The sequence below is a fragment of the Notamacropus eugenii genome, chromosome 1, assembly GCF_028372415.1.
Source record: "Notamacropus eugenii isolate mMacEug1 chromosome 1, mMacEug1.pri_v2, whole genome shotgun sequence".
Taxonomy (NCBI): domain Eukaryota; kingdom Metazoa; phylum Chordata; class Mammalia; order Diprotodontia; family Macropodidae; genus Notamacropus; species Notamacropus eugenii.
In genome coordinates, this window is record NC_092872.1 from 406,354,760 (window position 1) to 406,371,696 (window position 16,937).

The 16,937-nt window shown below is 34.8% G+C and overlaps 1 protein-coding gene across 5 annotated transcripts in view; it reads left to right on the top strand.

Moving 5' to 3' along the window:
* The window catches only part of CPEB4 (cytoplasmic polyadenylation element binding protein 4), an 80,659-nt gene extending 64,629 nt beyond the window's left edge, over window positions 1–16,030 (top strand). For 4 of the 5 annotated variants that reach the window (XM_072630994.1, XM_072630993.1, XM_072630995.1 and 1 more), the window contains 6 exons: window positions 1,421–1,594; window positions 6,058–6,147; window positions 6,925–7,043; window positions 9,531–9,645; window positions 10,294–10,475; window positions 11,587–16,030. In XM_072630994.1, the coding sequence (XP_072487095.1) occupies window positions 1,421–1,594; window positions 6,058–6,147; window positions 6,925–7,043; window positions 9,531–9,645; window positions 10,294–10,475; window positions 11,587–11,814 (908 nt within the window). In that variant the 3' untranslated portion in view covers window positions 11,815–16,030. The remainder of the gene's footprint in view (window positions 1–1,420; window positions 1,595–6,057; window positions 6,148–6,924; window positions 7,044–9,530; window positions 9,646–10,293; window positions 10,476–11,586) is intronic. The other variant, XM_072630997.1, reaches the window with a different exon arrangement.
* The last annotated feature ends 907 nt before the right edge of the window (window positions 16,031–16,937 follow it).

Below are 16,937 nucleotides of genomic sequence, written 5' to 3' on the forward strand. Positions count from 1 at the left end.
TGATCCACTATCCTCAGCCTGTCTGGTAGCTGGGACTACAGGTGTATACCACTAGCCCAGCTAGCTATTTTTTAAAATAATCTTTCAAACTCTCCTAACTCCTGGTTTCCAAACTAAGAGCTGAACAAATGATTCTCATCCTATGGAGTAGATCTCAGACTTGAATATGTAAACACTATAAAAATATCTTGAAATATCAGTAAGTGGAGAAAATTTTTTTTCCTAAAAGGATTTAATCAGTGACTCTGATATCATTTCTTATCCCTAATTTGACAATTGTAATATAGCATTAAATAATTATTTAGTTGTGTTAACATATAAAAAATCAAAAGATACTGAAGATAACTAAAAAGTAAGTTGTGGTTATTTGACATATAAATATCTCTAGAGAGTAGATGTTATGGGATAGATTGTTACAATATAAATTTAGATAGAGAAAATTAAAAGGAAAACATTGGTAGCAAAAGGATATTGAGGTGTTTCAACAGAGAACATGTTTGTGACAGTACTCCTAGGAATTTAGTCCATTAATAAGCTTATTACATAACCCCTCACCGTAAACTTCAGGTTACTAGTGACAAAAACAAAACTTGACTGTAGTTATTTGTAATATATCTTGCTTTTTCTACTTTGGTATTTTTATTTGTGGTTTAAATGTTTTGTTTGGCTTTCAAGTGGCTATTACAGATGTTAGGCATTGCTTTGGCCAATTTCACATACATCTTCCAAATGATATAATTCTCAGATAATAAATTTAATGTTCACATTTTAGAATTAAATTTCCTACTAAGAAAAGATAAACAATTCAGCTGAAAAGCCTTTCCTTTAGTGCTGTCTAGAGAATCTTAATTTGGTGAGACCAGGCACAGTAAAGTTACATAGCAACTCTTCCTCAAAATGTTCTGCTTATAGCCCATTAAGGTAAATTAAGTGAAGTGTTCACTTACCCAAACAATTGCCTTGCTGTTCATTTTAAACACAATTTTGTGTTGAAAGTGTTTTTTTTTTTTTTAATGTGATCTTGGGTCTCTGAAAAACTTCATTTGTTCAAGGTTCCAATTGTCCAGTAATGGACTCCAGAGGCACATCTGTGTTGGCAGTATCTGTGGAGTTTTGGCAAAATAGTAGCCATCTAGTGCCAGCCACTCACAAAAAAGGTGCCCTTCTTACTTTACTTTAACCCAGCTGGAGTTTCTGGATTCCAGTGGAATACTTGAGTAGCCTTCTGTATAACTGTGCATTTCCTTTCACAAAGAATTAGGAACGCAAGGTGATAAAAATTTAAAACATCTAAGTAATTTTATTTTCTATTCAACGAGTATGAAAACAGTAGTTTTATCAAATTAGGACTTTTCATATGGTTTATATGTGGGGCCCTGGATACATTTTCTGTTAGCATCTTTCATATTCTCTCTTCCAGGCCAATCTTCACTGTTTCCAATGGAAGATGGGTTTTTGGATGATGGACGTGGGGATCAGCCCCTACATAGTGGCTTAGGGTCACCTCACTGCTTCACTCATCAAAATGGGGAAAGAGTGGAACGATATTCCCGCAAGGTTTTTGTGGGTGGATTGCCTCCTGACATTGATGAAGGTATGTTTAGAAATGGTGGTCAGTAGCATAGGTCTGCCCGAATTAGTACCTATAATTGTTTTTTTTTTTTAATATTAAATTAGTGCAGAAAAAAATTGCAGCTGTTTTAATTATTTTTGACCTACTTCACTATAGGTAGATGTGTATGTGCCTTTCCAAATGGAATGTAATAGATAGCATTTACATATAGTGCTTTTAAAAATAATCAATAACATTTATTAAGTGACTACTGTGTGGGCACTGTGCTACTTTCTAGGAATACAAAGGAAAGCAAAAGACAGTTCCTGCCCTAAAGGAGCTCACAGTCTAATTCAGGAAGCAACATGCAAGTAATTAGGTACGAACAAGCTATGTACAAGATAAATAGAAAGTAATCAATATAGAGAAAGGGAATAAACATTTTATATAGTGCCTACTACATGTCAGGCGCTATACTAAGGGTTTTTACAAGTATCTTATTTGATCCTTACAACAGGTCTGCAAGGTAGATGCTTTTATCCTCATTAAAAGTTGAGGAAACTGAGACAAACAGGTTAAGTGACTTGCTTAGAGTCACACAGCTAGTGAATGTCTGAGGCCATATTTGAACTCAGGTCTTTATTCTAAGCCCAGCACTCTATCCACTGTGCCACCTAGCTGCCTCTAAATAGCACTAACTTTAAGAGAGATTGGGAAAGGCTTCTTATAACAGGTGAGATTTTAGTTGGGACTTGAAGGAAGTTAGGGAAGCCAGGAAGAGGATGGTTTAACTAGTTAATTAGAGGAGCAGGATGCTTGGAGGAAAGTGAGGCCATAATAGAAGTGACAGCTTTGGAAAACAGAGTAGAGTATGGAATGGAGCGATTGGACATTGAAGTATGAATGAAGCATAGGGAAAAATGGGATGATAGAAGACTGGACAGACGAATTTCAGAGTTAAAGATTGTGGAGACAGAGCACTTAGAACCATGAGGTCTAGTGTATAAACATCTCTTTGTGTAGCTAAGGTGGAGTGAAGTTATGCATATCTATCATGGGAGCTTAAAGAAGTTAAGAGAACCAGGAAGCAAAGCTATTTGAACATCAGCATGTCAATTTAAAGTCTTAAATATAAGGTCAAGACTTTGGGTTGAGAGAAAGAGCCAGCTTCTGTGAAGCAACTGCTGTATTTTTTTCTCTCTCTATAGAGAAGAGAGACTACACAGAGACTGGTAGGTATGAGCCACCAGTATCTATGTAGGGTGATATATATGTGAATCAGGCAAACTAAAAAGGAGGTCTGTTGAGTGATGGTAGTAAGAAAAGAGTCAGCAAGTATGAATGAGGACTAAAAAGCCTGCCTTTTCCTCCTGGTCCAGTATGTTAGAATGAGAAGATATATCTAGTACTGGAGGGTGGTGCTAAGGATATAGTCTGCTAGGGTGGGAGCAGGTTTTCATGGATGCAAGGAGAAATGGAAGAAACTGGAGAGGAAGAAGTACAAGGTGAAGGGCAGTTTGTTAACAATAGAATACGTCTTGCAGAAGGCAGAGTGGAAGGGGAGGGTAGAATGAGAAAGGAACGTAGAAATGATGAGGCTAACGTGGATGAGTACGAGGGAGCTATCAGTGGTAACTAGAAAAGGATCTGACTGAACTATATTTTGCTGCTCCATGTGATCCTTAGGCTTTGCCTACCTGTAGACTCTTAGTTTAATCTTTTTGTGTTTCTTGGATCATAGAAGAATGTTGAGTATTCAGCCCTAAAACCAGGCCTATGTCTTTCCATTATCATTTTGATCAGGGTGCACCGTACCATGTGGTTAATATAGATACTGCTTGGGAGCAGGATGTTGAATACCAGCTAAAATGGGACATTGTTCTAATGGAAAGAGTAAAACCTAGTAGATAACATTTTTCAAGGTTTCAGCAATTTCATACCAACTCCAGCAATGTCTGTCTCTCTTTGTACTTCATTTCTAGTCATGAAATTTTTGCCTTCTCTCTTTCTTCCTTTTGCCATTTTTCAGAGTGTTACAGTGTATTGCCTACCTCAAATCCAACAAAACTAAAGAACCACTGTAGGGAACTTAGCCATTGTCACTGAGAGAAAAGATGTCCCTAAGTTCATATCTCTAGAGGAGATGGGAATACAGGTGGACAAAGTATAAACCCAATCTACCTTTTCAGCCTTATTTTCCTTACTTTATTTTAAGTGAACCCTCGGCTGCAGTCAGATTGGCCTGACTGCATTCTTAGGCATTCTTACCTTGTGATTTTTCTTATACCTTTCCCCTCTGACCATAATCTCCCTTCTCTTCTTAAATTCTATCATTCCATGACAGCCTAGCATAAGTCTCACCTATTCCTAAAGTTTCCCCTGACAATTCAAGCTACAGGGGTCCCTTTCCATCCTTGAACTTGGACCACTTATTTGGCATTTCAGATTTCTTCTCTAGTACTGCTATCTTCTTATATACATCTCCTTTTCCCCTAATGATCTTGTTAGCTCCTTGAATTTGATTGCCTTATATCTTTTTCTACTGCTAATCTAGTACAGTGACCTACCTGTACAGAGAAGAGGTACACAGTAGATGGTACTGTTTGGCTAAAAATCTAAATCTAAAGAGGGAAAAGTAGAGCTGCTGAAGATTTTTGAGCATGGAAATGTCATAGTCAGATGAGTTTATATTATTATCCTGGTTTGGTTTTCAAATTTTCAAATAGAAATAGAATAATTAATAAATTTTGAAATGAGAGATCTTCCAGATTTAGGTTAGACTTATAAAATCTTAAAGCATCAGTTAAGCACTTACAATGTACTAAGTACAGTGCTGAGGACTGGGAATATAATTATAAGAAAGCAAAATAGTTTTTGCCTAAAAGAGTTTACATTCAAATGAAGGGAAACAACATAAGAACTGAAAAAGGTAGGGGCACCCATATGGTCCAGAAATGGCATGCAGGCCTGGTCTCAGGCAAGATAAGACTAAAACTCACCACAGACTTATAAGTGGAATCCGAAGTTATACTTGGGGGAAGATGAAGAAGATGGCAGGAATTCTGACAGTATGGTAAGAAGATGGCTGGGAACAAAGGTAGTCATTTATTATTATACCATAATTCTAAGAATCACAGAGCCTTTAGATTTGGAAGAGATCTTAGAGGCTCCTATTCCAAACTCTTAATCATATATCACACAATGGAATGTCATATTTCTTTCATGATTCCGTTTAATTTAACAAAACTCTATTACATGCCAACTTTATGCAACAAAGACACCGTGTAGACATAGGGAACGTGAAAAATGACAATTGTTGTCTTGAAGTGGTTTACAGTTTAATAGGGGCATAAAGCATGCACAAATAACTAATATAAGCCTAGAATATGATTATGGGTCAAAATTAGTCAACAAATGTTAAGTACCTACTCTGTGAAATGGGAGGAAGAAGCTGTCACTTTCAGCTGAGAGAATGCAGGAAGACTTCATAGGGAAGAATGGCACAAAGCCTTGAAAGAAGGGGACTTCAATAAACAGATGATAGGATCGTAAATCTAGTTCTCGAACTAGACACCTTCTGTGTTGAAAGAAGGCATTCCGGGAATGGTAACCTGTGCAAACGTATACATCTACTATCTAGCAGAAAATCAAGGAAGGGCTAATAATACAGAGTGGTTAGAATATAAAACACTGAGGGCAGCAGAGTGAAATAAGATCAGAAGGGAAGGTTGGAGCCAAATTGTGGGAAGCCTTGTATTTTATTCTATAAATAGTGTGTAGCTACTGAAGGTTTTTGAAGATGGGAGTACCATAGTCATACCTGTGTCTTGTATTATTTGGGTTTGATTTTCTAAATTAAGATGGAAATGGAACAATTACTATATCTTAAAAAGTAGAAATCTTCAAAGTTCACTTCATAATTTTAGTAAAATTTTAGAGTTGGAGAGAGAATGTTTTCTTTAAGCTTGTGTATGTTCTGTACTCATGTAGAACATCGGTAGGTAATTTGTCTAAGGGTCAAGCTTGGATAATGTGAACAAGAGTGGCAGTTTGAATTAAGCACAAATAAGTGTTGTGATATTATTTTGCCCTTTGCCTTATTTCCCAGTGTATTGGTAGCTCAGTATCAATATGTGACAAATGGAAGAATCACTTAAAATAGAATGGAGACATATTGTATACTGTAGATAATGTTCTGAAAGCCAGTGAGCAAAAATTTATTTTATTTATTTTTGAAAGGGATAAAACCACAAGCTTTATATTTTGAATAGATTCTTCATATTCTGGGCACCCTCCTCCCCTCTCCCCACCCATGAATTCTCTTTGTTCTCTTGCTTCTACATATCTGCCTGTTCTTTCTGGACTTATCATGAAAGTTCTTCCATGAACTAGCTGGCTCTTCAAATGGATAACATGTCATAAACATATGCCACCCAAAATATGTGTCAAAAATTATTTGAAAGAGGTTTAAAATTTCTCACTTTCTTTGTTTTGCTTTTGATCAGATGAAATCACAGCCAGTTTTCGTCGTTTTGGCCCTTTGATTGTGGACTGGCCTCATAAAGCAGAAAGCAAATCCTACTTTCCTCCTAAAGGTATTTTTCAAGTTTTGAAATATTGTATATTTTTTAGTTTTTAAAATAATTGTTTAACTATTAGTATTATAATAAAATGCTACACTTTTAATAATTTGTATTTCTATATTGCCATAAGAATTACAAAGGGTTTTCTTCACAGTAACTCTGTGAGGTATATAGTTCAAATATTATTAGTCCCATTTTATAAATGAGAACTCTGAGATTCAAAGAGATTGTGAGATTCAAAGAGATTGTGATTTGCCCAAGGTGATACCAGTGAACAAATGACTAGAACCCAGATCTTCTAGATTTAAATTTATTGCTCTTTCCACCACACCATACTTGTTGACTCCTAATTGTACATTCCTGATTAGACTTGTTTTTACAAATGTCTCCTAAAAAGTTTCCTCATAGATTCTGAACATAATTTTTATTTCATCATGGGGGAAAGAGAGAAGAGGGGGATTTCATTAGGAAGCTTAGTATATTCTATCGTATTACCAGATTTCTGGTCAGAAAATTTGTCTTAGATATTATTTGAAGTTTCTTTTTGGATTTCCATGTTCAAGCCTAATCCCTTAATCAGTGTGAATTGATTTTTCAAGGAATTTTCCTCACAACAGCTCTGTAAGGAATGTAGTACAAGTATTATCCCCATTTTATGAAAGAGGAAACAGAGATTAAATGCCATCCTCATTTGCACTGATAATATAGATATGATTTATTGATAAAATGTATTATAAATTTGAATCCTGAGAAAATGCTACCAGTCATCTCTTTTTTCCCCTTTCTCAGGATATGCATTTTTGCTATTCCAAGATGAAAGCTCTGTTCAGGCTTTAATTGATGCTTGTATTGAAGAAGATGGGAAACTCTACCTTTGTGTATCCAGTCCCACTATCAAGGATAAGCCAGTAAGTCAGATTTCACCGAAAGTATAGGATCTGGCTCCAAATAGATATAAGCTTTCTGTGCTGTATATCTGCAGACTTTGAAAAATTTCAATCAGTCTGATATGGCCTATATGATTGATGTGTTTTCAGATAGAATCCAAACCAAAAATCATAATAGGTCCATTTTAAATATATTTTATTGATCTGTTTTATTTTTACATTGTCTAGATTTTCATTTGTATTCCTCCTAGATAGGCATCTATCAAAGAATTCAAGGGCGAAAAAGAAGAGAGGAAGGGAAAAATATTCAATAAAAACCTATCAAAAACAGTGATCAAAAATAGGACATTATATGACTGTGTTCTGCTCTTATTTCTTCCTTTGTACAAAATTTTTGTTTTTAAATAATTTCACAGCATTCATTGTCTGGTTGTTTTGTGGCTATTGTCCTTTATATTTACATTGTTGTAGTCATCATGTGGATTATTTTCCTGGCTCTGCTTCCCAGTACATTCTTTAAGAAGTTCTTTTTACAGGCAGCATCCGTGACTTCAGAATGTCCCTTTCTTTTGAATGGCTCCAGGAACCTTTCTTCTCTGCACTTGTGCAATTTCTCTTCATTTTTCTTTCCTCACCTTCTATGTTTCGGGCTTAACTGGTTTGTCCCTTGGTCATACCACCAGTGAGTCATGTAGCAGGGACTAGAACCCAGGGCTTGTTCTAAATCCATTGCTCTATATACCCCCTGGATTGATTTGGAACCTTTAGAGGTTGGTTTGGTAATTGCTTGGGCTAGGAGTCCTCCTCGACTGATTATGTTGCTTTTCAAGGTTATTCTGGACCCTAGTAAGTCTGGAGTTTTCTATAATCTTACTGGGTATGCATGCTGGAAATACTCTCCCAACCAACTTTTATATATCCTGTGAGGTCATTGTGTCTCCTTTGACCTGTCGTGGTATATGCAAGGGAAAACCTTAGTAGATATTTGCATGTAGTCTTAAATATCCTATGTTACCACTTCTTGCATATCCTTTCTATTGTTGAGGAAAGTGAGTGTAATCACCAAAACGCAGATAATGAAAATGATATTTATATATTTGATTTGGAAATATACTTTGAACTTTATAGCACCAGTTTTACATTGCTGCTGCTTTTGCTTAGATAAATATTGAAATTAATTTTCATTTCCTGGGCATATACTGATTGATCAGTGGTTAGTTATCAGGGGATGCCAACCCACATTTGATTAAAAAGTTCCATATATATATATATATATATATATATATATATATATATATATATATATATATATATATATATATATATATATATATATATATATATATATATATATATATATATGGGAAAGGGGTTGTGATTTCTATTCCTTTAACTCACAGTAGTCACAGAATGTCACAAGTGATAAGGTAATGAGCATTAAACAAGTGTTAACACCTGCTGTTACCTTTATGAGATAGAGAGAGAAACACTTCTCTGATTAAGTCAGAGATGGGAACAGTTTGATTGGCTGAACAAACAAATTAGCTATAAGGCCATGGGGGAAGGGAGAAGAAGGGACAAGGAAGAGAGAAAATTTCTCACTCCCTCACTCTTTGCAGAGGATCTCCTCTACAGGCAGATCTCCTCTACTTGCAATTCAGAACTTAGATATTTAAAGCCTTGTAAAGGCATGTCCAATTTTTGCTCTTCCAATGAGGTGACTCCTTTTGATTCCATCAGAGAAGGAACTTCACAGCTCATAAAGGGCTTACCGGATGTGGCTACAATTTTACAGTTAGTTTAACACTTTGTTGCCACATTAAAACTTTGTCATCTGTGATTAAATTCTGTGACTTCCTCTACTGAGTTGGGGGGATCATAACATAACCCCCAGCTTTCATGTCCCTGGACTGTTATTTTATGAATGATGAATGAATGAATGTTTGATCTATAGTTGGATAGGACCTCAGAGGCTATCTAGTCCAGTTCCTTCATTCTACTGATGAGAGAGGTTAACTGACTTGCTGGGAGGTCACATAGGTAGCAATAATATGAGCTAGCATTTTTACAAGTGTTAGTATTTACTAAGCACTTTATGTTTATTATCTCTTTTGATCCTCACAACAACCCAGTGAGAGGTAAGTGCAATTATGATCTTCATTTTACAAAGTAATTGAGGCTAAGATAGCTTAAGGACTTGGTTGAGGTCATACAATTAGTAAGTGTCTAAGGTAGCAGTCAAGCCTTTCTGATTCCAAGTACTGCATTCTATCCACTAACTCAAGCTGCCTTGGAAGCCTCATTTGTGGAATTCCTGAACACAAGTTCTCCAGAGGAGCCTGGATATTAGTTCATGTGCATATCAAATAAATAACCATTTTAAAAAAACTTCAGACTGCAAATTAGGGAGTGAATATTTAAATATGAAATGTTTATAACTTTGAAAATACAATTCTTGTCAACAAATCTGTGTTAGAAATGATAAATTTTTGTTTTGGAAACCTCCAGGTACAGATACGACCTTGGAATCTCAGTGATAGTGACTTTGTGATGGATGGTTCTCAACCTCTTGATCCACGAAAAACCATTTTTGTTGGTGGTGTTCCTCGACCATTACGAGCTGGTATGCTTAGAAGAATATGTTTTAGAAGAGTGTCTGTAACATAAAGTAACTGCTTTTAAAAAAATAACCAGATTGTTTATACTTAATGTTTAGTGTTTGTGTTTATTTCAACAATCAAAACAGTGGCTATTTATTGAATTCTGAATGACAGGCTTCAGAGCCATATGGAGCTCTAATTATAGAATGAGCAAAACCTGTCTTCAGGGAACTTGGAATTTAATAGAGAAGCATATAAAAAATAGAATTCTGATAACTAAATTATAAAATATAATAGAAAAAATACATTGTCTTTCTCTGATGAGTACTGCAAATTTAACAAATGGTGCTGAATTTCAGGTAGATAAATGTGGCCATAAAATTTCCTGCTTCATAGGAATACTTGACAAGATTCTAATGTCTTTGTGCTTTCCCTCATTGGTGGATTGTTGTAAGACTCCTGTGGTCCTGGTTCATACCATAGTATCATTCAAACAATTAAAGAAAATAATTCATTTAATGCTGGTAGCACCTGATACTTACAGTAATGAAGAGACCGTAACATGCAAATAAACACAGAAAGTGTTTTCCAAAACATTCCTTGTGCCAAAGTAGGCTTTGTGAGACATAAACATTTTTTCTTAAATATCTTTATAATGCTTTCTGATTTAGTGGAGCTTGCAATGATAATGGATCGACTTTATGGAGGTGTGTGCTATGCTGGAATTGACACTGATCCAGAGCTGAAGTATCCAAAAGGAGCTGGGCGGGTTGCATTTTCGAATCAACAGAGTTACATAGCTGCTATCAGTGCACGCTTTGTCCAGCTGCAGCATGGGGAAATTGATAAACGGGTAAGAGCTAAAGCATACTCTGAATTGTATGTAATCGAAGTGCATTTTCTCTCTAAATGCATCACTGCAAAGATTTGATCCTGATAAATTGGCAGGTAACATTTGTAGCATACATTTGCTTATATCCTATAATATTTAATATTTCGTGTAGTATTCTATATATTTCTCAAAATGTTTCATCCTCCATCTTCCCCAATGAGCCTACTGAGGCCTAATTAAAATTAACTGAGGAGCCAAGCTAAGCTATGCTTTTCTAAGATATTGTAAAAGGATGTTGTTTTCTATGAGTATCCTAACCACTTTTATCTACAATATTCACCTGTGTTTGGTTTGTCATTTTTTCAGGGCTTATGGCAATGGAGAATAGTCTAGTTGAGTTCATATAATTATTATTGTTTATTAGATAAGCATAGGACCATCAGTCATTAGAGAGGGCAGTTAGGTTTCTTCCAATGAATAAATCCTCCTTTTCTGATCCACTTGAGACAAGGTAATAGCTTCCTTGTAACATAACACCTTCATCTTCACGATACTGAAGTCTTTGAAAACTCATGCATTATTGATTTTTTTATTTTTATATTTTGATAAATATTTTTGATAGTCTATTTTTTAAGTAAAGGAAAAATAATAATTTAATGTCACAGTTGTGGCATATGTCCTTTTGTGCCTTCTAGCATAGCATCCTCCTGATTGCTGATTCCAAGCTCCGTGTTCTATCTACTGCACCATCCAGCTGCCCTTAGTGGGATGGGTGGAGGGTTGGAATCAGGAAGACTCATCTAATAGTGGGACCCTGGGCAAGTCATTTAACCCTTTTTGCCTCAATTCCTCATGAGCTGGAGGAGGAAATGGCAAACCACTTCAGTATCTTTGCCAAGAAAACCCCAAAAGCAGTCACAAAGAGACCAAAACAACAACATTCTTTACTTTGGGAGATAGAACTCTTGACCTTTTGTGTGTAGTCACCAAATGACAAAGTCATTTGGCAAGTGATAAAGACTTTTATATATATATATATATATATATATATATATATATATATATATATATATATATGTGGTATAGTATTGCTTTATGCTGCAACTGAAAAATACATTTTTTTTTATTGCAGGTGGAAGTTAAGCCATATGTCTTGGATGATCAGCTGTGCGATGAATGTCAAGGGGCCCGTTGTGGGGGGAAATTTGCTCCATTTTTCTGTGCTAATGTTACCTGTCTACAGTATTACTGTGAATATTGCTGGGCTGCTATCCATTCTCGCGCTGGCAGGGAATTCCACAAGCCCCTAGTGAAGGAAGGGGGAGATCGTCCTAGACATATTTCATTCCGCTGGAACTGATTACTGCAGTACTTATTTGCAGGCCTCAAAATAAGTGCACTCTTCTGTTGATCCAGACCCCTTCCCCTCCCCTTTTAAAATAGCATGTCCTTTTGTAGTAGGCTGTAACTTAACAATAGTATAATGAAAAGAATGACCTATAATATAGGTATTTTGTAGATTCTTGTGTCATTGAAAACTGTATTGAACTCCTTTTCGTATCGATATCATGTTGCACAGAAGTTTTGTTCTCTTGTTTTTGCCAAACCAAGAGGATCCAAACCTCGTGCAACATTTTCTTAGAGGAGAGAGAGAAATATTAAAAAGAGAAATGAAACAATAGAGTATTTTGGTTTTTTAATTAAATTATTGTTAATAATATAACATATAAGAATACTTTTATTAAAATAACCATGCAACAATAACACTATCAGTCTATTCTGACACTTTTTCCCCAGGGAAGTGCTTTTTGCCTTTTCCTTTTATGCTTTTTTCCCCTTAGTTTTTTTTTTAAATCTTAACAGCAATGGAAGAAGGTAACAATTACCTTTTAACAGGAAAGAGCATGGTAAAGTGATACAAATGCATGAGCAAGGTTGAAGCAGCATTGTAATTAATGTTTTAAGGGTTTGGAGGCTGAATATAATTTTGTTGTGCCTCTGAGTTACTACCACATCAAAAAAATAGTAAAGTAGGCAGAGCTAGATATATTTCCATCTAAATACTTTAAAAAGCTTCGAATGTAAAAAAAAAAAAATTGGGTCAAGTTACTACTGAGGGGGGAGTGCACTTATTTATTTTTAAGCTAAATTATCTGGTTACAGCCCCAGGAATCCTACCAAAGCTAGAGTCACAGACAACTAGTGGAAAGACTAGCATTTCCTCTCCCGACGAACAAATGTATAGATTTTATTTTTGATGTTATATATAACTCTATATCCTAATTTACTAACATGCATCAGGTGCCAGCCATCGATCTCCATTTTGACATGAAGAAAAAAAAAACAAAAATAAAACCTAGAGATACCTCAAGGATATCAGTCTGATTTTGTGCTATAGTGACTGCACTGAATAGCAGAAACTCAGAAAAAAAAATTAATACCACCATAGAAATTGGCTGCTGATTGGCTTACTCTTAGATGTAAAGTCACTTTGAATATCTGTAATGTAGTTGTGACATAGAAGATGAATATGAAAAAGCTAAGTAGTTGCAAAGTATTTTGCACTGTTTGAGCTCCACAATAGCTGTGTAAATCTGTGCAGAGGTACATATGTCTATCTTTACTCTTCCTATAGAATAAATAACAGTAAAATTTCAGAACTTAGCATGAGACATAGTCACAATGTTTGAAGTGCCAACTTCATTGAGTAATGCATGCTTTATTATAAATAAATTCTAGCTTGGAAAGGCATTATAACATGTTGAACAGTATGCTTCAAGGGGTGTGCTTAAAATAGTCACTTGGAGCTCTGGTAGTGAGATTAACTTTTATTTGAATTGACATTCTCTTACTAATGCCCTGTTCATCATTAAATGGATCGTTCAGCAGTGTGTGATACATAGAAAAAATTGGACGGCAAGCTTGCTAGCTGTGCTACCTAAAAGTACCATCTTAGACATTTAAAAACCAAAGACTTGCTTCAGCACTGCTGTGGAAACACCTGGTCTGTGACCCCCCCCCCCCTTCCCCCAACCCCACCCAATTATCTTTTCTGAGAAGCAGTCATTTCTTTCTTTCTTTTTTTCAATACAGGCTTTAATGAACTATACCTGTTAATTTCCAAAGGTCAAAATGGAGACATTTGCTGTCTTAAGTAGTCAAGTATAGAAAGGGAGCTGCTTTTAGTGAAATCCCTGAAAATATGGACAGCTGTAATGCAAATGGAGGGTGCTCTTATTGTAGATTGTCAGGGACTTTTCCTTTTCTCCTAAACTACATAATTATAGGTTGGTCATTTACTTTTTTTTCTTTTTCTTTCTTTTCCTTAATGCTTGTAGGTGGCTTGGGGTGTGCTACTGTGCTGTTCCTACTCAGTAAACAGGTGTGATGAGTTAACATTACAAGAGATAACACTGTTTGAGAACTAGCTTTGAATAATAATTTTCCCTTTGTACATGACCTGCTGAATTTCGGTACAGTGTTTTTGTAGCTAACTTATTTTGTCATGCACATAATGTATATTTGTTATGCACTACTTTTGTATATCTTGTTTTTCCAACAGTGAGCATTTTTAGGCACACTTTTCACTGACGGGATATCTCTTTATGCAATACCTCAATTTTTCATATTGCAAAGAGTAGCTTTTTGTACTTTTATTACTGAGAGATCTTCATATACTTCATTTTTTAATATAAATAATTTTAATAAATTTTATTTTCTTATATTCTGCTTTTTATACATTTCAGTGCTCTGCATACATTTGGAATTATGGATGTTGTGCACTGGCAATGCTATTTTAGAATCTGCAGAGAAGAGAAAGCATGTTGCTTAAACATCCTAGCCCAGCACCAGCTATTTGGTGTACATATAATTTAAGAAATAGTATATGTAAAGTTATGAATTAAAGGAAAAAAAAGCATGAAAGTGACAGATAACACTGTAGTTCCTTGAAAATTAAATGCATAAGTGTAGGGTAGAAATTTAAAGTAACATCAAAATTGTCTACAACTTCTTACTAAGTTTTTTAAATTATACACAATGCAGACGTTTTTGGTGAATGTTTAGCCATTTTTAATATTAACAAATTGATGTTCGGTGTTTGATTCAGAGATGTCTGCTCTTTTAAATTATATTTAAGAAAAACTGAGCCTGCCATGTGGTAGGTATGTAATGTTAGTATGCATGACTAATGTAAGAAATTGTTATTCTACTAATATCCACTTGTGGTGATTGTGTGACAAGCGTGTTTGCAGATTATTTGGTTACACTTCAATTTACAGGGCATAAACAATTATATCTATTACTCTGGACTTTAGCAGTGACATGTCCTTCGGATTACATGGGATTGTAGTTGGGAGTTACCATGTAACTCAAAACATAATTAACATGTAATTAGTTTACAGATCTTAGGGTATCACTTCAATTTCCCAAGCATGTAGTTCTAGCGCACTAGCATGGCACCAGCCATGTATTTACAATGTAGTTACAGAGTAATTACATGGTTATTTTTGCAATGTAAAATAAAGTGTTTCTGATTATTTTCTATGTAAAGGAACCCTCTCCCTGTCCCTCTGGCCCCATGCTTTGGTATAGTATATATACTTCTCCATACACAGACCTCTGCAGAATGCAAAATAAAACTTGCAGTGAATGAATTTAGCATTTTATAAGAGTGCTGTTGGAAAGACTTGATAATTCACCCCTTTTGTTTTGAAGAGTTGAACCTTCTGTTAAAAGGTGATTTAAAACTTGAATGTGATGAATTGTGGCAAGTTAACTTCAAGTTGTTATGTGCAATACTTATTTCAGACTTTTGAAAGATCTTTGCAGTGTACTTCTTTGTTTTTAATTGCAGACATTTAAAAATGTCATTTTCTACTGTTATAGTAATCCTCTTTCTTGCTGGTGTTTCTAAAGAAAAGAATCAGAAATCAATCTTTCTACTAATGTAAATTTGAGATTATTTTTAAAAAATGGAATAAAAGAGGTTTTGGTCATTTGCTTTATTTTATTATCTTATTTTCAAGCTACTGTGATTGATAGCATTGTAAGAATTGGGACAATATTGTATTCAACTGTTTTATTTTTTATATTTTTAAATTTTAAAGTATAATTAGTTTTTATAATTTTCATCAGATTTTTGTTATATTTTTTGGAAGTGAAACTTTTAGCAAGTGGGTGTCTAGTTTTTACTAATCCCTGATGTTTTTTTTCCAAATGTATTGCTCATATTATCAGAAGGAAAAGTTATTTAAGTATGTCAGTTAATTGTACTACTTGGCTGAATTTCCATATAGTTTTTACTGTGTATGGGGAGGTTGTAGTATTTATTATAGCATTTTAAATAAGGGTAATTCATTTTTTATTAAAGTCATTTTCACGTTAAGTTCATATTTTTGTATGTTCTACTCTAAGTTATATAACACAGTTCCTTTTTTTAAAGAGTTCATTTGTTGAAGTGCTAGTGGAAATTAATGTTATTAAATAGTTTGCAAATGACTATTTATACCAGTATGCATATAATTTTTAAATATTTGTAATGTGAGATGTTGAATGAATAAAACTTTTAACTCAAATGTCTTTTTATACAATTGTTTATTTTGCACACATGAATACATTGTGTTCCCATAAAATTGAGTGTGGCTTTATAGAAGGATATTAGAAAGGTTTCATGTGGACTAGCAGCACCCCACTGACACAAAGGAAGCTTTCACCTTATTAGAGATGGCTGTCAGACACTTAAAGTACATAAATAGCCAAGGGATGTTGTATCAATTTGGTATTCAAGAAAATTGAACTATTTTATTGATGACTACAACACCATGATTTTGGATTGAAACTCCCTTCCCTGTGCACATGCACACACACACACACACATATATATACACACACACACACACACACACATATATATACACACACACATGCATACATGTATATACCCATTTATATTTATCACACTATCGATCATTTTTATTTGAGAGGCCATTGATGCTTAAGTCAGGCCTAAATATAGCAGTCCACACTGCTTCTGTTAGCTCAACAGAAAATAAAAGGTACAGTGTTATTTTAAAAGTGAAAGTCATTGGAATGAGCTGAGTGTCCTGGAAGCTCAGCTTTGAGATGTTGTCACTGAAGAGCCATTACTGTTTGCCCTGATTCTGTTAGAAATTATGCCTCCATATTCCCAAGTCCCTGGCTAAAACCAAAGTGGCCATCACTCAGATCTAAATAGATACTTGGCCTCTTCAACATACAAATTAAAGTTGTTACCCTTCAATTCCAAGACTAGTATATACTTTAGTGTAATAACCTTGATCTTATGCAAGTAACATGACTTCAGTTTCCTCATTTGTAAACCAAGAGTGTTGAGCTCAATACTTAAAAGTCATTTTCAGGTCTAAATCTTATGTTTAACAATGGTTACAAGACCAAAGTTGGGCATTTAATTCAAGATTTTATAATTAAACATTTTGTCCCAGA